This window comes from Vulpes vulpes, chromosome 16, assembly GCF_048418805.1.
Source record: "Vulpes vulpes isolate BD-2025 chromosome 16, VulVul3, whole genome shotgun sequence".
NCBI lineage: Eukaryota > Metazoa > Chordata > Mammalia > Carnivora > Canidae > Vulpes > Vulpes vulpes.
Window position 1 is genome coordinate 37495611 of NC_132795.1, and position 21938 is coordinate 37517548.

A 21938-nucleotide genomic window follows, 5' to 3' on the forward strand; every position below is an offset into this window, starting at 1 on the left:
ATCAGAGACTCAGAAACCTCAGAGCCTGTAATCGACAGGGGATGCTTTGAGGTTGGCCTCAAACAGGCACAAAGGGAGCATTTCTCCCCCAGAGCGACAAGCCGAAATGCCCCTTCTGGGAGCAAAGTAAAAGGCACAAGAAGTCTCCTTTTGCTCATAGCGAACACCAAGTCTTGGACAGACACGGACACGCTGCACAGGGCCTGAGCAGGTTTGGATGGAGGATGGTGGGCAGAAGCGTCTAGGTCTCTGGTCCCCACATCTGCTTCCTACAGCCATATGTCAACAAAAGCTCGACTCCCTGGAGGCCGGGATGAACCACCACCTGGGCCTGGCTGGTCAGGAGCAGACACATGCCTGGAGCCCAAATACCACTCATGGCTTTTAAGGGCTTGGCACAACCCCAACTCAGCAATTCATGGAATCCACAGAGGCTCTCCCCGGACCCGCCTCTCTCCACACCCACCCTGCCCAGACCTTCCTGGAAAAAGCAACAGAGTTGGCAGTCACCTCATGCTTCCTTTTGTCCTACCAGCCATCTGTATTTTCAAAGGAATCAAAACCCAAAGCCACAGAGCAGTAAATGGAGGCCGCTTCCTGCTCCTGCTCCTGCTCCTGCCCTGTGACGGGCAGCCCACTCCCCTTTCACTGTGTGAATATCCGCATGTCTCCGTGAAAGCAACACAAGAATATTTTATATTTTATTACATCTTACTCTTATTTTTTAAGATCTTCCTCCAAGGGGGCCTTTTTTTTTTTTCCTCTTGGTTTCAAAGACTCCTAGTTAAGAAATCCCCCATTAGTTTCTTAAATTTGTCTTTGGATCAAATCTTAATATGCTGGAAAAATGTCACCAAACTGTCAAGGAGGAGGAATCTGAGGCAAGCCTAATGAAATCTGGAATAAGGATGAGAGGCGGCCGTTGGGGCGCAGGGTGAACTGGAAGAGGCTGAGAAACCACCCACACCTACCTGGCAGTTGCAGGGTTGAGGAGGATCCTTTAACATCTCTGCCACAGGCTTGCCAGCGCATAGCAGGCTTCCCTGATTTGTGAACCTACGTTTTGGGGGATGGGGTCATGACTTGAGTCCCTGGATCCTGTGCTAGGAATGGTCATCAACTGGTTCCTGGGAAAGTTCCCTGTGCGGCCAAGGCTCTACAAACAAATGCTACCTTGTTTTCTCCTTTTGGTCCTTGGAGCATCATTGAAGTTATTTGAGGCCTGCAAGGCCCTGAGCTATATACTACATACGGGTTGACGTTCTCACGCTAACATAGTACAACAGTCTGGATTCGGTCTTAAATAATAAGCCAGAATTGTAAAAGCGTCCTGGATATTTGGTGCCACTAATGTGGAGGTGCAATGCTGCCTAGCTTGTGTACGTCCGGCTGTCTCTGATGAGAGAAACAAACGAAAGTGGGACCCTTCTGGCCATGGCTCCAGAAAACCTTCTCCATAATGGGGCCCAAACTCTGCTTCCTGCCTTTGCAGTTGCCCCTGACGTAATCCTCTGATTAAGAGACCCACACCCCGTGGGGAAAGGCCTACCTCTCCCCTCCGCATCACCAGCGTGCCTGCACCAGATCCTGCCCAGAATCTGCAAGCAGTAACCGTTCCTCGAATTTGGCTGAAGGACTCCTCCTCCTAACACCAAGTCTGTGGTGGGTAGCACAAGGCTTCAGAGCTTGCTCTCCTTACACTAGCCTGCTTGCCGGGGGCAAAGTCTATAGGCTTCGAGCAGTTTTGGATGGAGGTTGGTGGGCAGAAGCATCTAGGTCTCTGGTCCCCACTTCTGCTCCCTGGAGGGGACTCCCCGGAGGCAGACCCTGTTAGCCTAGGATACACACAAACACATTTTGGAAACAATACTTACCCTTACCGGGTGATACACATGGAGATTTCCTTTTCTCCTTACACTACTTAATTTGTTTAAAATGCTTATCTCCACACACTAAATTGCTTTCACAGCCCCACTAATGGGTCCTTACCAAGAGGTGAAAATTTGCGTGAAGGAAGAGAACCTGCTCTTAGTAGCTCCAAATCGGCAGCTCAGGCTTTGGCCAGATGAGAGCAGTAAGCTCTACTGGAATCATTCGGGAATGTTTCCTGAGCACCTGCTGAGTGCCAGGCACTAGCACAAGCACTCAGATTGTGGAGTTAAATAACACAGATACAGTCAGGGTTGTCTCTTAGCTCACGGGCCCAAGGTTAGGAGTGGAACAGGATTCATGGAGAAGATGCTGTGACTCAGTCTTTTGGAGATGAAATTGGTCATCTGTGTACACAAAACAGAACTGATAATATTTCAGGATAAAACATTCTGGATGACTTTTAGGGAAATTTCAGATTTAGAAATTATTTCTGATTCGGTATCCACTTGGTTGCATTAGCACTTGGCTAGGAAAGCTTCGTACTCTAATCAATAGCATTTAGATTTCCCAAAGGTTATGAATCACAGATCCTTATTTTATGAGCACACGCATGGTGGAATGATTTCTGCTTTCTCGGGGACCATTTATTCTGAGACAAACATGAATTTCTTTGACATTGGCCTTTGTATCGTATGAAACCAAGTCAATATATACAAATCAAGAAATAACCAAAACTGATCCCATATCCACGAATGGTGGGGAGACAATGGCAGATAGATTGTTCCCTGCAAAGAGGGTTTTACTGTAGAGGTCAGTTCCTCCGGCTCACAAACATTTCTCTCTTTGGACAAACGGATATTTGTACACGGGAGCACTAAGTCCTGCGGTGTCCCCGTGGGGAAACCACTCATGCACCGGGGACTCGACCCTATGCTACATCATTTCAGTATTTCCATTTGAGTGTATTTGAACTGGTAACATAACCTGGGGGCTCAAGTATCTCATAGTAGGCATCAGTGCTTTTTCATGTCTTCTGTTTTATCCCAAAGAGCCACAAGAATTTTGCCTAATAATCATATATGAGACACCTATTTCAACACACAGAAACATCCTCCCCTACTTCCAAAATCTCTAGTTGAAACAAACCCTCAGTCTTCTGGAATCTTCTGCTGACCCTCACATGACTTGAGCCTCATGGTAAGAAGCACAAGCCTGGGCAATGGCTGCTGATCCTCAGCCACGGAAAGAACAGCACACTCTCGGCTCCTAAGTCAAGGTGGCCCCATTGTTTCAGATGAGGGATGGTAAAGGCAACAGCTGTCAAGTCCTCTGCTGCCACCTCGGCCCTAACACTCACAGAAGTTCTAATACCCCCATCACTGTACGCTCACTTTCTTTTGGGGATTAGTCTAAGCACTTTTATGTAATCCTTATGTAACCCTGAAAACAAGCTTGTAAGACAGATGTTAACATCAACCCAAAGAAGAAAATGGAGGTCACATGACTAGGAAACAGAGGTCAAGCTCACTTCCAGGTCTGCCCCAAAGTGCACCGTGCTCTCCGCCATGGTTCTCTGCCATCCTTGAGGAGCTAGGAATATATGGCGGATGCCATAAAATGTCATGATTTCCAGCAGCATTGCTTAATTATGAATCCTCATCGTTAAGGGTAAAGCATACAATTTTTTTTTTTAAATCATACAATTTTTAAAAAAAAGTCTACCCCCCTGACCCTCCAGGTTTTTAAAGTGGTAGGTCACACAGAAGTTTAAACACACCACCTTTGCAGGTTTTTTCTTCTCCTGCCAATATAGTGGATGTTCAAGATCAGTGTAGAATTAAGTCTAACCTGAAGTTTAGCTTCCAAATTGTTCTGTTGGTAATAAACTGCAGGCTCTAAGTCTTCACGCTGAGATGCCCCGTTTTTCACAGGGTGGTCCAAGGCCGTCCAAGAGGATGAGGCAAATCCAGGGAGGGAGTATCATTCATTCACGATGAACAGGAATAAGAAACCAGCAAGTGAGATCCCCAGGAAGCATGATCTCCTAACTACTCCATGTACTTGTCCGCATGCCTGGGGCCTGGACTATCTGGGTTCTGGGCACAAGCATCAGAAAGGAGAAGAGATGCTCCCTTCAACTCTGACCCACTGCAGCCACCAGTGGGCTTGAGATCATCTCCCATCTTCCCCTGCTAGTCTAGTCCATGACCCCTCCTGCGCACGGCCCTGGGCCCACACAGGGGACAAAGACGTTCCCAAGCAACAGCAGGAGGAAAACCAGGGGCCAGAAGTCACAAACCTGCTAGAGAGCCCGGGCTGCCCGCTGTTCCTTAACCAATCACCTCTGCAGGTGGTTGCTCACAGCCATGGTAAGAGTATCTAAGGCTGCCCAAAGCCAGCGTTCAAGGATGTATCATCATGGCCTGAGAGCTTTAAAAAGAAAAAAAAAAAAAGACAGATCCCAGGACCTCAGGGATACTGGAATGCTTTTAATAATCGCTCCAGATGCAAAAGCTTCACTGTGTGTAAATATTCGCCTGCCACTTCCGGTCGGGCCTCCTCCTGTACTAGACGGTAGGTAACCACCCTCAGAGTGGGGGCTGTTTTCATCTTCTTTCCGCCTCCAGGACCCAACACAACGCCCACGTTACTGAAAGAGGAATGGTTACAACATCCATCTCACGCCACAGAGATGAAGTCCCATGTGCTGTCCCTAAGTTCCCTCACACGGTGTGTTGCATCGATTTAACCTGGGTGACCCACGAAGCTGATTTGATCCTAGTGGAATCTGGTCCTAGGCTTGGTAGAGTCTTATCATTGCTTTTACCAGAACAGTAAGGTGAAGAGCAAAAGGCAAATGGACTCCAAGCATTCCCGCTCTGAAACCCCCTGGGCGGGGAAGGGGTGGCAGGGAAAAGAAGAGACCTTATCAAGCTCTGGTGAGGGTGAAATTTTATACCTGGAGGAACGTACGTTGGACACAGGAAAATGCTTCCTTGGCAGGGTGGCTAAGTACCTGGAAATTGGGTGAGGTGTTGTAGCGCTCACTTCTCTGGAATTTCCTTAAAAACAAGATCTTATAAATAGGCTGAGGATCGGACAATATGTCCTTCTAAATATACTGTCCGCTCCATATTTCTGCCCTGCTGTGTGTCATTCTCCTACTCTACAGAGGTGCAGAGCTCTGGGAAAGGGAGATGTTAATTCTTGCCACCCTTAGCACTGCATCAGAGCTCCCCTGAGTTGACTTAAATCCACTTACCTGGATCGTGGGGTCACTTCCCTACCCACCGCTGCCCCACACCCTCTCGCTTGCCTCCGCATGTCACTTCTGTTGCCTCTGCATGACACCGACAGTGTCCAGCAGCTGCCACCAACATAAGCACATACAGAGGTTTAAAACACTGAAATAGGGATCCCTGGGTGGCGCAGTGGTTTAGTGTCTGCCTTCAGGTGAGGGCGTGATCCTGGAGTCCCAGATCGAGTCCCACATCCGGCTCCCTGCATGGAGCCTGCTTCTCCCTCTGCCTGTATCTCTGCCTCTCTCTCTCTGTGTCTCTCATGAATAAATAAATAAAATCTTTAAAAAAAAGTCCTTTAAAAAAATAATAATGCTATGGATCTTTAAAAAATATATAAAAAAATAAAATGCTGAAATACTTCGATACTGGTTGGCAAATAATGACTGTCCAAAGCCCCCAGGTGCCCTTGTCTGGTGCTCAGGACCCTCCCCTGGAATCCCTGTGGTGTTAAAGAGTTAAAAGCTGGTCCAGCAGGGGGCTTCCAGAACCCTCTGGAGCCTATCCCCCCATGCTGACCTCTGAAACTATTTTGAGTATTACCTCTAGCTTCCGCATTCCCAAACACACCTTATTTTCATACCTCTGGGCTTCCTCTTGTGCTGTGCCTTCTCTTCAGAAGGTCCTTCCCTTTGGCCCTCAACCTTCTTAAAACTCCTCTCATAGGGGCGCTTGGGTGGCTCAGGTCGTGATCCCAGGGTTCCAGGATCCAGTCCCACGTTGGGCTCTTGCCTCAGGGGGCCTGCTTCTCCATCTGTGTCCCTGCCATTATCTCTGTGTCTCTCATGAGTAAATAAATAAAATCTTAAAAACAAAAACTAACTCCTCTCATATTTCAGACTTTTGGTTCAAACACAGCCTTCCCCGTGAAGTTTCCTTCCAGGGCCAACTCCCTCTCTTAAAAGCCACCACTCCCTCTAACATGGCCACGAGGCCATTTCTTCAAACCCCCTTATAAATAAGCTCTATGTTCTGTCTTATGCACAAACTCCAACACATCTACTTCCCTCCACCTTGAGAATTTAAGAACAGGTTTATAGGTAAAATGGCATTGCTCAATAAATGTCCGGAAAGCCAGTCCCTGGGCCAGCTGGTCATCCCTATGAAGTGAACGGAGTCCTTTCTGGTAAGGGCCCTCCTCCATGAGGGCGTGCTTTGGCTACCGAGGGCTTTGGTACCCCAGGACCTTGGGTGTGGCTCAGAAGGGCTACAGGACACCTTAGAAGGTACAGCACTCAGGACTCAATAACAGATGTGGAGTCAATACATAGGCCAAACCCCACCCCCCCACACACACTAAAAACAAACAAAATGACCTACAAAAGAAACAGAAAACACCCCACCCCTTAGCACTCATGGGCAGAGAGGTTTCTCGATTGTCATGAGGGGGTCTCTGCCCCTGGCCCACAGCTCACCTGGCACAGCCGCCGTGGGGCAGACCTGCCAGGCAAGTAGCCAGCACACCTTGACCTTCCTTCCATCTCTTATTTCTCTAAACTGCCTTCCTTTTACTTTGGGGTTCCCAGCCTCCTATTGAAAAACAAGCAACCCAACACCTATTAGGTCATAAACCTCTTGAGGCAAGGGTCAGACCTCGCAGACCACCTCACTCTCCGTTGTATCTGGTGATTATATTATTAGGCACATAGAGTGCTCATTGCCAGACTTTGTGGCATGCACATGGCCATACTAACTCGTGACCTCCTGCTATTAGGTGCCGTCATTAATCCCACTTATACGTGGGAAAACCAAACGAAGTGACGTGATTTGCCAAAGCCATTCCTGGGGACTGACCCAGGCAGGAAGGCCGGCTCCACATCCCTGTTCTTAACTACAGCTCAGTGTCTAATGTGCAGCAGGTATACAATGAAGGTTTGCCAAGTACAAAGATACGTGCCTGTCCACTCTGGGGGTCCTTGGTTAAAAGGACACTGGCTATGGTAACAAGGATTTATAGAAGCACTCGGCATCGTAAAACTTCCCCAGATGACTGAGAGCTAAGTCACCACCACACGTGCACCGTATAGCCCCAGACAGTGGTCACCGGGGAAGGGAAGGAGGTACACTCTACTTAGGGGTAGATGACAAATGCTGTGACTCTGCCAAGGGCCTCAGGGGAAAGAAAGGCTTGGAAGCAGCCGGCCACTTTGGGAAGGATACATTTTCCCCTATCGTTAGAGCAGAGAGAGGAGTGTGTGCGTGGACGGTCAACAGGGAGGGAGCCAGCTTGGGCATCTCTTTTCTTTCTCCTCCCTGTGGCCTGACAATGCCCGTCTGTCTTGGCTTCCCACCATTGATAAATACCTCATAGCCTCCTCTGGCCTCGTGGGCTGAGTGGCGGGGAGGAAGGAGGGGGGCAAGCAGTCATTTATCACTGTCAGGAGATGTGCTGCACACAGCAGGGCAGGCTTTCTTCCCTGCTGCTCCTGCAGCTAGAGCTGCAAATCCTGAAAAGATGCAGAACATGCACATCGCAAATAACCACTCATCATCTTGGTTCTGGGAGCCCCCGAAATGGCCTTTCCCCGTGTGAGGGTGACCCGCTCCGACTCCAGGTTCTGCTGGAGCTTAGAACATGAGGACTTTCTCGGGTGCCAGTTCCCTGCCCTGGCTGATGCCCATCCTGGACAACTGGTAGGGTTAAAACTCTCTAAAATGACATCCAAGCCCCTCCTTTCTCTGCAAAGTCAGATCTCCAGATTGCTTTCAGCAATCAGGCTGCTGCCAAGGTGGCCCATGATCATTAAGTTACGAAAACACAAGTTGCTGGGAGGAAATTAATACCAGGTTTAACTAGGGAAAGGCCCGCTTTCTTGTGAAGTAATTATAAAATTAAAACGTGCTATTTCTTGGGTGGGTTTAAAAAGCCTCCCCGTGAGGTCTGTGGCCCAACAGTCATGTCCGGATCTGCACCAAGATGGGACTGAGAAATCCTTTGGTGCTCCAACAATGCTTGCTAGTCAAGAGACACCTGCAGGTAGGTTTCCAAAGACTGGGTTAAAAGTAATTAAAAACAAAAAGAGGGAAAAGGACAGGGTTTGAAATCTCCAATTACTCTTTAAAACTCAAGAGCCGGGCTGTTGTAGAAAACGCAGGCTCTCCGAGTAGGATTAATAATGCTGAGCTAATTAGACCCACAGGCAATGCCAACGTATAAATTCAGGCCCAAAAGAGGGACAGTGTCCCTTTAAAAACTGCCTGGGGATCAGTGGAAAAGCTAATGAGGAGCGTCAGTCGGGGCTGCTTTAATAGGTGGTCCTCGGAGGATGGAGCCTGGGGTTTCTCTAACAGGGCTTCTGTGCTTGATTCAATAAATCAATTTATATCATATGCGGGCGCGGCTCTGCAGTTGGCTTCATAAAGCATTCTGTGGCATTTCTCAATCTGCTTCTCCACTTCCCTGTCAGCTTGCCTGAATGTGCTGTCGGAGGGCCCTGAAAAGAACAGCAAAGAATAAGATAGAAGCCCCATCTACAATATTTGTAAAGCTCGACCCAGGAGCTCCAGACCATGCTTGGGGCTGCCTCCAGTGAGTTTCCTTCCAGGAAATGTTTGGATTACTGGTAAGAAGCCCGGTGCTGTGGGGCTGTGGCTCTCATCCCTACTTCGGGTTCCAGGATGCAGATGGAGAATAAGGTTCACCCCCAAACAGCAAGCAAAGAAAGGGCTGGAATGCTTTCCAGGGTCTGAAATGCTCCCCGCAAGATGTAGAAGGAAAAGCAAGAGGAACAGAAGTGCCAATGGCAGGCCCGGGGTGAGGGAGGCAGGCCACTGAGCAGGGGGCAAAGGAAGCGGGTCTTCCTTCAGGCTCGCCAGCAGGCTTGCCAGGGAGCGACCACTGGCCATGAGCTGTCCCTGAATACGGTGACTGATGCCTCTGAAGGGTGAAGCCAACACCCAGGCTAGGAGTGGGGCCAGAGGCCACCAGATGTGACTGTGCCATTCCACTTACTCGCCCTGTCTGTGCTCGGTGGCATTTTTGTATTTTTGAAGCCCTTGCCATTGGGATGCTCAGTTACAGACAGCTTCCTGCATGTCCTCCCCTGCCCTCAACTCGATCCGTCCCCTCCCACCGCCTGGAGAGCAGGGCCATCCGTGGAACTGTGATGCCCGCCGTGCTGTCTGCACTGTCCAGGTCAGCGGTCGCGAGCCCCGGTCAGCTACCGAGCAATTGGGATGCAGCAAGTGCGACCTGGGGAAAGAATTTTTTTTAAAATTTTATTTAGTTTCCAGTAATATAAATTTAAATGGCCACATGTGGCTGGTGGCTACTGGGCTGGAGAGCACTCAGACCAGAAACGGTATTGCCTTGGCCTTAGCAAAAAATAGCGAGTACTGAAAAGGATAAAATGGTGGCTGACCTCGCTCTGCTCCCAGTGGAAAAATCTCTGATTTCCTCATAGTTTTAAAGGAAATACAGGAGGGGAAAACTGCCCTGATGTGTCATCAAGTTAGAGTCCTAAAGAGTTAAGGGCTGCGAAAGATCAAAATGAAAGGTTACCATCACTGGAAGCTTTCTAATGGAACTGGTCTCTTCCAGAAGCTCTGAAGAGCAGAGCAAAACCCAACTGCCACCAGACACAGAGGCTGGCGCGGCGAGGGGCAAAGGAAGCATTTTGCAAATGAGAGAACGAGGCGCCCAGGGTTTGCCCAAGGCTCCAGGGTCTTGGCAGAGCAAGGGCCAGCACCCGGGGAGCCGAGCTCTCAAAGCTGTAAACTCTGTACTAACTAAGCCAGGCCGTCTCGGGTTACAGGTCCAGGCTGTTCTCTGAAATGAGACCATCATAAACGTTAGAGAGGCTTTGCTTAAGGAAAGAATTCTGGTGTACTTTACTCATAACCAGAACCATCTGGAAGCAATCTCGCATTCACACGATGGACTTCTCTTCCTCTCTGGCCCCGGCTCTCTGTACAAATCCCATCAGGCCAGGAACAGCTGCTGGAGGACGTGGCCGGCTGCCAGGGCTGTGGCTGCAGCCCCCCCCCCACAAATGTTCTCCTGCTCCCCCCCCACGCGCCTGGACCTAGCGCACGACCAACGCTGATCCCACGTGACAAGGCGAAGTTGCCAGCAGGCCCGGCAGCAGGACCTGGTGCCACCAAGGCAGCTGTGAGGGGCTCTGGTTTCCACCCGGTGACAGAGGTGCTCGCGGCCAACTGAGGCCCGAGGTGGCTCGGGGGCCGCAGGTCGGGACGCGGGCCTGGCGCTCCGGCAGCCGACACAGGGCTGGCACCCGGGCAGGGACTCCAGTGACAGCGACAGCAGCTCAGGGGCCGCCCCTGGCGCTGGGGCCCTGACAAGGCCACGAGGAGGTGAAGGGGAGACGCCGGCAGCCTCGTGAGGGGCCTAGCGGCCACAACCCTGGGCACCTCAGGCCCATCAGGAGGCGGCGGGCTCCTGGCTGGTGAGGACACTGGGCCCCGGCTGGCGCTGCCCCCGCTGCAGACGCTCCTCCGGCGACAGCAGGCGGCCCTGGCTCCCGGGGCTCCCAGCCACCTGGGCACCCTGAAGGCCATGCAGGCTCGTAGGGGCAGCTGGAGCCTCCGGCAGGAACCAGAGGTCAGGGCCTCAGCAGCTCCTGAGGCTTCGCTCATCCCCCCCCTCGCTTAAAGGACTGTCAGCAGACACGGACCCGGGGGTGGGGGTGGGGGCTGCTTCGCTTTATGTCCCAGCTCAAAGCTGGGTGATTCCGTCTCGCCTTACCCTGGAAGGAGACAGGGCTGCCGTATGTGCAGGAAGAGCTCTCGGGGCTCGGAGCCCTGGGACCTAGGCCTCGGGCTGGCCCCCCTGCCCACAGAGCTGAGCCAACTCCCTGGAGCTCGGCGTGCTCTGCTGCAAAACGGGCGCAGAGAAGAGGAGCCCTCCGGCATCGGGCGGCCCGGCACAGTCACCGGCCAACAGTGGGTTCACATCCCAGCTTCTCCCACCTTACGGGGCCCTGAAACGGGGCCTCGCTGCCCTGGTCTTCTCGTCTGTGACACACACCTGGCTCCCAGGACCGGTCACTCTGAGGAATCCCCGATGGCTCTCATCAGCCTGTGTCAGGTGGGCCCACTGCTATCCTGAGGAGCCGGGGCTGCGTGGGGGAGAAGAGCCTTTCCATCACAACTAGGTATTTACTACACGGATTATAGGGCTTCGAATTAGGCAAACCCTTGATTTGTAGGAGGGCTTCCAAAAAACAAGGACGCGGGCCAAGGCTCACGCTGAAGCCCAGAACATAAAGGGACACGGCAAGGACTCATGTCCTCAAGCGTGCCACATCCCAAATACTCACCAGACCACCTTCAACCAATCCCAACAACCTGGTGGTCATGTAAGGCATTTGTGGGAGACGAGCCACCTTCTCTGCCTTCATGAGACCTTCATTCATCTCCCTTTCTACAGAATTGATTTGCCAGCTCTTCTCTTTCTAGAGACAATTCGGAAAGGCAGCAAAGCGTGATCGCATGGTGTGTTTGTCTGAAGTCCTCAAAGATAACTGCTAGATCTGAGGTTCCTCATGAGAGGTTAAAAAAAAAGGAATCCATTAGAGTTGAGGAAGGGAGTTTCCATAAGCAGAGGTCTAGCTTGGTTCTACACGTCCCCATGTATTCCAGGAAGATCTGGAGATCCCTCCTTTTCCCTAAGTGTCAATTTCAAGACAAAAGAACAGATAGAAAATACACGGAGAGACACAGATACGTCTGCGCCGCGTCGCAGCTGGAGCCAACAGCCACGCAGGGAACTGTGTGGAGACAAATCAGCAAACCGCGTCTGACTGAAGCCGTTCTCAGTCCTGGCTCCTAAATTATTTGGGGCCTTCTGTGGAGTTCCATGCATTACACACAGCTTATTTATGGAAAGGCTTATTTTCTTAGGATCATGCTAACACTGTGTGTGTGTGTGTGTGTGTGTAAGAGCGAGCAAGAGACTGTGTACGCACAGAGTTGGATGTAATCTAGTCCTCGAACTTATCTACATTTTAAAAAATCATAAAATGGGGGTAATCTTTAGCCATTTGTTTACCCAGTGTGTTCTGACTGCATAGATGTAATTTGCCTTCTAGCACAGAGAGAACACACAACAGCCGTGCCTCACGCTTACCCATCTCAGAGGCCAGCAAGCTCCTTTTTCCCACCCTCCCCCCCCCCCCCCCCACCTGCAGTCACTCCCACCTTTTCCCTCCTTTCTGCCAGGGAGTAATCCTGGCCCAGGCACTGTCCCCCGCCTCCCCGGGGATTACAGACCAGCTGAAGGGACCTATTTGAACAGGTAACTGGATTAATTAAGGACTTAACCCCGCTCACATTCAGTCCTGGGCTAAATCATCTAGTTTCTTGTTCATTTCCCTCCTCTGTTTTCTGCTTCCATCCCTCTATCTGGCCCCTGAGACATCACATACTTTTCTTTTCTTTTCTTTTCTTTTCTTTTCTTTTCTTTTCTTTTCTTTTTTCTTTCGACATTGATTTATTTAGGGGCACCTGGGTTGCTCAGACAGTTAAGCGTCTGCCTTCATCACGCCTTCAGGTCATGATCCCATGAGAGCGAGAGAGAATGAGGAGGGGCGGAGGGAGAGAAGCAGACTCCCGGCTGAGCGGGGAGCTGGATTCCAGGACCCTGAGATCATGACCTGAGCCGAGATCAAGAGTCGGACACTTAGCCGACTGAGCCACCCCGGGCCCTTCACGTACGTATTTCTCTGCTAGTTTTCTCCTGGGTACCTGAATCTGCTTTCTCTCTTCGTTCTCCTTCAAACTCCTTAGGACTGCCTCCCCAGAATTGCTTTCATCATTCATTCTCCTCAGAAACACTCCAGCACAACCCAGAGCCTCCCACAGTAAATGTACTTCTCTGCCTGGCTTCCCTTATCCTCAATTACGTTCCCTTGATACCAACTCAGTCTGATTTCCCATAGATGCTCTCTTTCTTTTTGGCCCCATTCCTCATTGTCTCTCAAGTCCACTCTTTTTGTTTATGTGTTTGCAAGCCCTGGGATTCCTGACATGGGACACCTTTCCTTCCAACATCCTAAACTCTGCAAAACCTAGACTAAACCCCACCACGCTTTTCCAAACCCTAGTAGCCCTCACCTTAACCTTCTCCTTAAAGAGTGCTGATACTGCCGATTCAATAAAAATGAACTTACAAAGAAAACCCAGTTGGGTAAGGGTAATGATTCTAGGGCACCAAAACTCCAGAACCTCAGAGCTGCAAAGGGGGTGAACCCCTCCTGCCAAATCCAGTCCTGTTTTAAAACGGGGGTGAATATTTTAAAGGCTTTGTGGGTTATACCGTCTCAGTTCCAACTAACCCAACCACCTTGGTGTACAGTGACGGTAGCCAAGATCAAACGTATATAAATGAATGCAGCTGTACCAAAAAAATTACTTACAGAAAGGGGCTGTGGGTGGAATTTGGCTTTGGGGCTATGGTTTGCTGACCCTGCACTAGAAGAAGCGTGGAGAGTGGGGAAAATCTTCTCTTTCAGATAGTAAAGGACAACTGGAAGTGCCCTAGACCAGCCCCTCATCTTCCCTGGGTAGCTCAACTGTTCCCTTAAGCTCCCTTAAGAATTTAGGAGTAGATTCCCAGCCTAGAAGTCACTACCATGAGAATTTGGGCTGAGACTATCTGTTACAGCTATTTTGATCAATGAAGAAGAGATACTGGAATCCACTCCTCCTTTGCCCATGCTGGAGATATGTATGTCAAGGAAAGAGTCTACTGGCTCGTCCTTCTTTCCTCCAGGCTGGCAGGAGGCTCAATGGTCAGTACCTCCAGGCTAACAGCAAATCTTTACTGACACTTCTCCGCACCAGACATTTCCCATCTTGTCCTTACGTCAATCCTATGACGGATATGTACTTTATATCGTACCTACTTTTCATATAGGAGAAACAGATGAGGTCTTAGTCAATGTCAGCCACTGATGCACTACAGAAACGATCTTGGTGCTTACATAGGTGTGTTGCGGGAGTAAGACCACCCCCGGCCAAGATGCTTAGCTCCATGTGAACGTGGAAAACTACTGAAGATGGTTCATTACCTCTAGCCCTTACAATGACCCCTCAAGGAGGATATTTTTTTTCCACTTTATTCATGGAAAATTCAGCTCCTAGGGGTTATGTAGTTTACCCAACTCTGCCTATTTAGAAAGATTGGAATTAGGATTCAAATCCATTCCAGTCTGGCTCAATAAACTGTTAGCCCATTCCTTTGAGTCCCTGACCTAAAAACTAAAATGTGTTTTAAAAGCCTCAGAAATGCTTGCTCATACGAAGTGAGGAATTATGTCAACTTCGCGGGGTCCAGTGTCCCCAGAGAGGACCTCAGAGAAGCACAGAAGCAAACCCACACCGTGATTTGAGAATTGGCGCCCCAGCAAACACAGCAGAAATGGCCAGAGCCCCTGTTCTTACACCACCAACCCAAGGTCTCCGGCTGCACTATTTGATCCAAACTGCGTAAATGGCTTTTTGGGGGTGGTGACGCTCCCCTCAGACACGCTGTGGCAGTGCCGAGGCAGAGGGAGGCACGTTCTTACCAGCCTGTCATATTAAAGTCCCTGTAGAGCATCTTCTTTCCAAGTTCCTTTCTCTGTACTCTCCTTGGAAACTCCAAATGTGTGAACTCATTTCCCAGCAAGTGAGGCTGCATGAATGCCTAATAGCAAAAGAAAGGGGGGGAAAAAACCACACACACATCTTTAGAAGGAAAAATAAGACTCGAATAATGTTTTGCAAATCAAGAGAGTCCATATTTCAAAAACAAGAAAACTGTTCTATTTAAAGGGAAATAAATAGATGGGCTGGTCTACAAGTGGAGTATTAGCGAATAATCACCAACTGCACTTATAAAGGGATGTACCAATTTCATTTTCATAGGATAAATTAATTGTAATCAGAGATAGGGATCACTGACACCAAAAGGACAAGAAACTGAGTTTCTCCAAAAATTCACTTTTTAATTCAAACCCAAAATCATTTCATTTTCCTGAATGGCACGTTGTTGCAGCAAGAAAGCTCACCCTGACTCTCCTCCGTGGCTCTGTCTGCTGTCCTCCCACTCCCACTCTCGGCGACCACGGCCTCGCCTTTGGAACCCGCCTAGGAATCTCTACATGGACACAATGGCCCAGGAGAGCAGGTTGGGGCTGATACACCAGACGGGAATTTTCTGTTGGACTCCCTCCATTTTGCTCTGCAGTAATTTGATCATGTAATTGGAAGACGATTCCAGAGCAGATGGCTTCTTCCCCTCCCCCAAATCTCTGTTCACACTACAAAAGTCTTGAGCAAACAGCCACTTAGGGAATTGCTTTGAAACAACAAACAGTCTCATTGTCACGTTCGAAAATTCGAATCCAGCTATCCAAGAGATGAAATGCTCAAGCCTGAACTTCCCTGCTCCAGGGCCACACACCATAAGCAAACTTGCATTGAAGCTTCCCCACCAAGCTGTGCGCCTGCTTATTAGCAGCGTGGTGGAATGGATCCTTTCTCTTCCGCCCTCCCTCTCTCCTCTTTTTTTTTTTTTGGAAAGGAAGAGTGGTCAGAGCAGAGCAAATCATGACCCGGCCCCGTAGGAAAGCAAGGGATCCCTGCCACAGGACAGATGGCCATGTCCTCCATCTACTGGAAATAGGCATCTCCCCCAGCCTCTTTCCCGGACCTGACCCTGGCAGATCTGCGATTCTCATGGTGGTTTGGAGGCTTAGTTGGACACTGGTCATCCCAAGTAAGTGTGTTAGGAATCAAAGGAAGCAAGATGAATTGTCACCAGGGTGGCTAGACTGGGCCAGATAATGGAATTCTGAGCAGGTCAATACTGAGAAGAGGAAGCGTCTTTACTGTCTGCTGTAGCCCCCAAAGTTTCCAGGTCTGGCAGGAATTCTAGAACACCTTTGAGGGGCTCTGAAACCTCTCTGAGGGTTGAGGGTTGGGATGCTGATGAATATCAAGGACACTTAAACACTGAGTTTTACGGAGAAGGAAGGAAGGAAGGAAGGAAGGAAGGAAGGAAGGAAGGAAGGAAGGAAGGAAGGGAGGGAGGGAGGAGGGAAGGGGGGAAGGAGGGAAGGAGGGAGGGAGGGAAGGAAGGAAGGAAACTGATACTAGGGCAGGTCAGTGGTATGGGCTTTGGTGATGTGGACTTGGGTTTGAATCCATGTTCTGCATTGATAAGCTGTATGATTTTAGTTGGTGATGAAGCTTCTGGAGCCTCAGTTTCTTAATCTATCTGAGATTAATTGTCTATTTATCTCACACTTTCAATAATTAAATGAACACACTTATCATAGTTGTCCATGCTCGTAAAAAATTATTATACCTATCTAATGATCACTGAACCCTATTACCTCCTAAGTATGATATGTCCTTTGTGAGCTCTCATTTCACACTCCTGACAACCTTACAACGTGGAACCGGCTACAAAATCTGTGGGGCCCAGGGCAAAATGAAAATATGGAGACTGTTCAAAATTAAGACTTTCTAGACAGCAACAGCAGAGCACTGAACCATGTGTAGGGCCCCGTGTGACTACAGGAGTCACACACCCAGGACACCAGCTGTACTGATCAAAGGAGCAGAGGCATAAATAGTCAATGAGCAGCAGCATCTACAATGTACCCTTTATCATCCCTTAGGACCGTGGGACTCCATCAGCATGACATTTATGTCTACACCTAACTCCCCAAGCTGGTCAAACACTGACTTAGGGGTTACCATATACCAGGCACTTGATATACTTGTTATGACCTCAACAATCCTACAAAGCACATGTCATAGACTCAATTTACATATGAGGAAATGAAGATCCAGAGAACTTAAAGTTTCTATTTTTTTCTTTTAAGATTTTTACTTATTTATTCATGAGAGAGAAAGAGAGAGAGAGAGAGGAAGAGACATGGGCAGAGGGAGAAGCAGGCTTCCTGCAAGGAGCCTGATGCAGGACTCGATCCCAGGACCATGGGATCATTCCCTGAGCCGAAGGTAGATGCCCATCCGCTGAGCAACCCACGTGTCCCAGATCCAGAGAACTTAAAACACCAAGGTTATCAGCCAGGCCTGGGTGGATTCAGAACCTGAGCTTAATATCATGTCCATAATACCCATTCCAACCTTTAACCTGCTCATACATTTACAAAAAAACAAGAAATGGGCAAAAGGCCTATGAAACTGTTGCTCCTGGACCACGGTAAGTATGGATTGCCAATAGGTACCTATGAGGACCCAGTGACCAAAAATTACAGATCTGCACACAGCTTGGTCATAAGGATGTTCCTGAAGTAGCTAGAAGAAATCCTTTAATAGTAGAAGAGATTAAATAAATGAGTGAAAATCCAGGCGAAGGAATCCTAAGTATCATTTATACTGACACTACAGAAAAGACGTAATGACATGGAAAGAGTGGATATATTTGTAAAAAGCAGGTCATCGAACAATATATGTCAGTGAGCATGTGTGTGTACGTGGGTATGAGCTCACATAAGTTGTGTCACATGTACACGGATCCACACAGGAGACACATACATACATACAAGGGAACGTGTGTATACAGATACAGGTGAACGCACACATATATATTAACGAACAGGTTAGGATCCAAAGGCCATTTCTAGGGCAGCCCGGGTGGCTCAGCGGTTGAGCGTCTGCCTTCAGCCCAGGGCGTGATCCTGGGGTCCCAGGGTCGAGTCCCACATCGGGCTCCCTGCATGGGGCCTGCTTCTCCCTCTGCTTGTGTCTCTGCCTCTCTCTCTGTCTCTCATGAATAAATAAAAATCTTTAAAAAAACAAAAAACAAAGGCCATTTCTAAGTATGTTTCTTGACAGACGCAAGTGACCAAGAGGGGTAAATGTGCAGCCTTCCAGGGACTCTGTCCTCTTGCCAAGAGGATGAGCGGCCCTTGGACGGTGCTGTTACTAAGTACCGCCTTACCCTTCTTGGGGGCCCACACTGGGTGGTATGCATTGCTGGACTACCTGCTGAGGCAGACGTCTGCAAAGCAGCTGGGGACTCCTGAGCGGCTGGCTCTCTGCAGGGGCCACCTGCCCTCTCCCTGCGAGGATGAGCAGCACAGAGCGGCCTTAAGTCCAACGGTTCGGTGACATCTGCAGCCGCTTCATGTGCAGAGGCCTTCAGGGTTTCAAACCACTTGCTTTCCCCCCATTCTGACAACAGGCTAATGTGTTTTAACAATTCTAAGACACCCTTTATTAGAGGGGCCATTATTTTATTACCCTTAAGAAAGGGGGGAAAGGTGCCAATTAAACTATGTCTAGTACTTTCTTGCTACTTCAAATTTTTATTTTGTTCTTTTTGAATGAGCTCCTTCAGACTTAGATGAATTTTTAAAAAATATATTAGTCTGAGGGATATTTAAGAAGAATATACAGGTGAAGAAGTATATTGGCTAAGGTTTTCCAAAACATTTTTTACCTTTAGAATCCAACTGCTCATCCGTTTTCAACTCCGAGTCCCTAATGTTCGTGATTTTTCCACACAGCAGTAGCCCGTGTTTCATTGGAGCACTGGTGATGCAACCTTCCTTAATCCACCGAAGAACTACAAGCCTCAGAACCAGGGGTGCAAAGTTCTTAAGTCAGCTCCGCAATTATCTAGAGCTTGCTTATTTCTAACTCTCACTTCAGGAATGCGCCTCAACAAGTCAGATTCACACCTCCAAGCCCCTCTGCACAACCACGAGAATCCAAAGAGGCTTAAGAGTGCTTCCTTTTTGTCTGCAGGGTTTTCTTCTAAGCTGCTGGACGCCCACTCTGCAAGTCTGGTGCTGCTCTTTTGATGTCTGCACACGCCCAGGAGAGGACATCCATGTCATGCCTGCCACTTGGCTGACAGCACCAATCAGTTGTAAAATATCCCAACTTCAGATATGTCAAAAGGTGAAAAAGAAAGTGCCTTTCAGCTCTGAAGCAATACTGTAATATTCATCCTCCACTGATACTGATCTTAAAACCTTAGGTTTCTCTACCTCTACGTAGTTATTTTTTTTCTTCTCTAATTGTCCCAGCACATTGCACATGACACAGGACATATTTTCTGCCACAATTATGCCCACTATAGAATTTACCTGTATTCCATGTGTACCTATCACCTGTTATTTAGATTTTTAAAAAATCACCATCTGTATCCTAATTTTAGGTTCCCTTCTTACCAGCGATTTCAATACGTGCTATTATTGTATCTGTCAGACCGGATGGAGTTACTGGTGCTCAAGAAAAACCTCAAGAACTAAGTACAACAAGTAGAGCAAAGAGGTTGTTGATTGATAAAAAATGAGATGCTGCAATAACTATGGGACACATACCTGTTGGTTTTTCAGAGGAAAATATACTTGTGCTCATTTGCGTATCTTTTCCTGTAATACTCATGAAAGTTTACGTATTTCGTCTTAGTTATTAGGTGGGCTGGTCTACTGAAGTACCACAGCCTGGGGGTTTGAACACTATCTGGAGGCTAGGAAGTCCAAGATCAGGGGGCCAGCAGATTCGCAACCTGGCTTGCAGACTCCAGCTTCTTCCTGCATCTCACACGGGCTTTCCTCTGTCTCTCTTGGGACAATAATCAAGCTCTCTGGGGTCTCTTCTTCTCAGGACAGTAATCTTATCTGATGAAGACCCTACTCTTGTGATCTCATTTAACCTTAATTCCTTCTGTAAAGGTCCTGTTTCCAAATTTAGCACTCTGGGTGGTACGGCTTCAACATAGTTTTTTTTTATTGGGGTGGGGGGTGGGGTAGCGGCACACTCAGTCCATAACGTGATCTTCTACGTATGTGTTTGTGTAAGTACATATGCTCAGTCATCTAAATGTCATAAAATATTATGACGGGTTTCTTTTTTTTTTTAATTTTTATTTATTTATGATAGCCACACAGAGAGAGAGAGAGAGAGAGGCAGAGACACAGGCAGAGGGAGAAGCAGGCTCCATGCAGGGAGCCCGACGCGGGATTTGATCCTGGGTCTCCAGGATCGCGCCCTGGGCCAAAGGCAGGCGCCAAACCGCTGCGCCACCCAGGGATCCCTTGACGGGTTTCTTTTTAACGTATCTGTATTTATGACTCTACTGTTTGACATGGATTACTATTTGAAAAAACCTAAAAATCATTATTTTTTATTTTTGCTTAGTTTAATTAAGTTTCTATCTTAATTCTAGTATTAATATATAGTGTTACATTAGTTTCAGGTGCACAATATAGTGATTCAACAATTCTATATAGTACTCAGTGCTCATCACAGGTGCCCTCCTCAATCCCCTGTTGGGAGCCGCGTGCCAGGAAGGGGCTAATGGATCGAGCAATGGCTCTCTGTTGACTCTTCCAACCGTGGCCCACCTGTCTCACCCTTGTTGTTGAAGGCTTGTGGCTCAAGGACGCATACTATTGCTATCTATTCAAGGGCGCATACTGTTGCTATCTACTGTGAAAGGACATGTCTGGAGAACTAAGCTTAAAATATCCTGCTTGTTAAACAACCCTGCTTTATAAAAGAGTGAATAATACAAATAAAGTTGGCATTGTGGCTGAATCCGGCCATATGTCCCTCCTGCTCCCACTCTGTTTATGTCTCTTTTCTTTTCCTCATTCCCTTACCCTCATTCCTGGACGGTTGTCGCCCCCAGCGCGCGCGACAATCCCCCTATCCACCTCCCCTCTGGTAACCATCAGCTTGTTCTCTATAGTTAGTTTCTTGGTTTTTCTCTTTTTTTCCTTTGCTCATTTGTTTCTTAAATTCTTAGCATAATACTTTCTAGCTTCATCCATGTCATTGCAAATGGCAAGATTTCATTCCTTTTTATGGCTGCATAATATTCGTGTGTGTGTGTGTGTGTGTGTATCACACCTTTATCCATTCATCATCTATCACTGGACACTTGGGCTGCTTCCATAATTTGGCTATTGTAAGAAATCTTCTCCATAGAGGTGCATCTATTCCTCTGACTTAGTGTTCTTGTATTCCTTGGGTAAATACCCAGTAGTGTGATTACTGGGTCATGGGGTAGCTCTATTTTTAATTTTGAAGAAACTTCATACTGTTTTCCAGAGTGGCTGCACCAGTCAGCATTCCCACCAACAGTGGAAAAGGGTTCTCTATATCCTCACCAATACTTGTTCTTCTTTGTGTTGTTGATTTTAGTCATTCTGACAGCGTGAGGTGGTATCTCATTGTAGTGTTGATTTGCATTTCCCTGATGATGACTGATGTTGAGCATCTTTTCATTTGTCTGTTGGTGATCTGTATGTCTTCTTTGGAGAAAATGTCTGTTTGTGTCTTCTGCCCATTTTTTAATTGGATTATTTGGGGTTTTTTTTGGGTGTTGACTTGTAGAAGTTCTTTATATATTTTGGATATTAACCCTTTACTGGATACATCACTTGCAAACATCTTCTCCTATTCTGTAGGTTGCCTTTTTGTTTTGCTGTTTCCTTCCCTGTGCAGCTTTTTATTTTGATGTAGTCCCAATAACAGAACCTAGTTTTTAAAGTTCTAAAATCTATTCAGAAAATTGTTGAGAGGAGCTTCACTGTCCCTCGTTATTCCAATAATTTGAGGGAGAGCTACCATCACTGGGAAGGGCCAACCAAGGTCCAATGCAGGAGACGCTGAAGCCCACTGCTTTCCTCAGCAGAGACATTTTATTCGCAGAAACACAGTGGGCCACAACTAGGCAACTCAGAAAAACTTCTCAGAGGTTGTGCAGCATTCAAGTAACACAACTGGTTAGTGTTACTTTGTTAGAGCTGGCCTGTCCCACCAGAGGCATCA

The 21938-nt window shown here is 48.1% G+C and overlaps 1 protein-coding gene across 4 annotated transcripts in view; it reads right to left on the bottom strand.

The window, feature by feature from the left end:
• PPM1H (protein phosphatase, Mg2+/Mn2+ dependent 1H) overlaps nt 1–21938 on the bottom strand; it is a 253610-nt gene that overhangs the window by 52734 nt on the left and 178938 nt on the right. For all 4 annotated transcript variants that reach the window (XM_072743134.1, XM_026001656.2, XM_072743133.1 and 1 more), the window contains exon 6: nt 14699–14817. In XM_072743134.1, coding sequence (XP_072599235.1) covers nt 14699–14817 — 119 coding nt within the window. The remainder of the gene's footprint in view (nt 1–14698; nt 14818–21938) is intronic.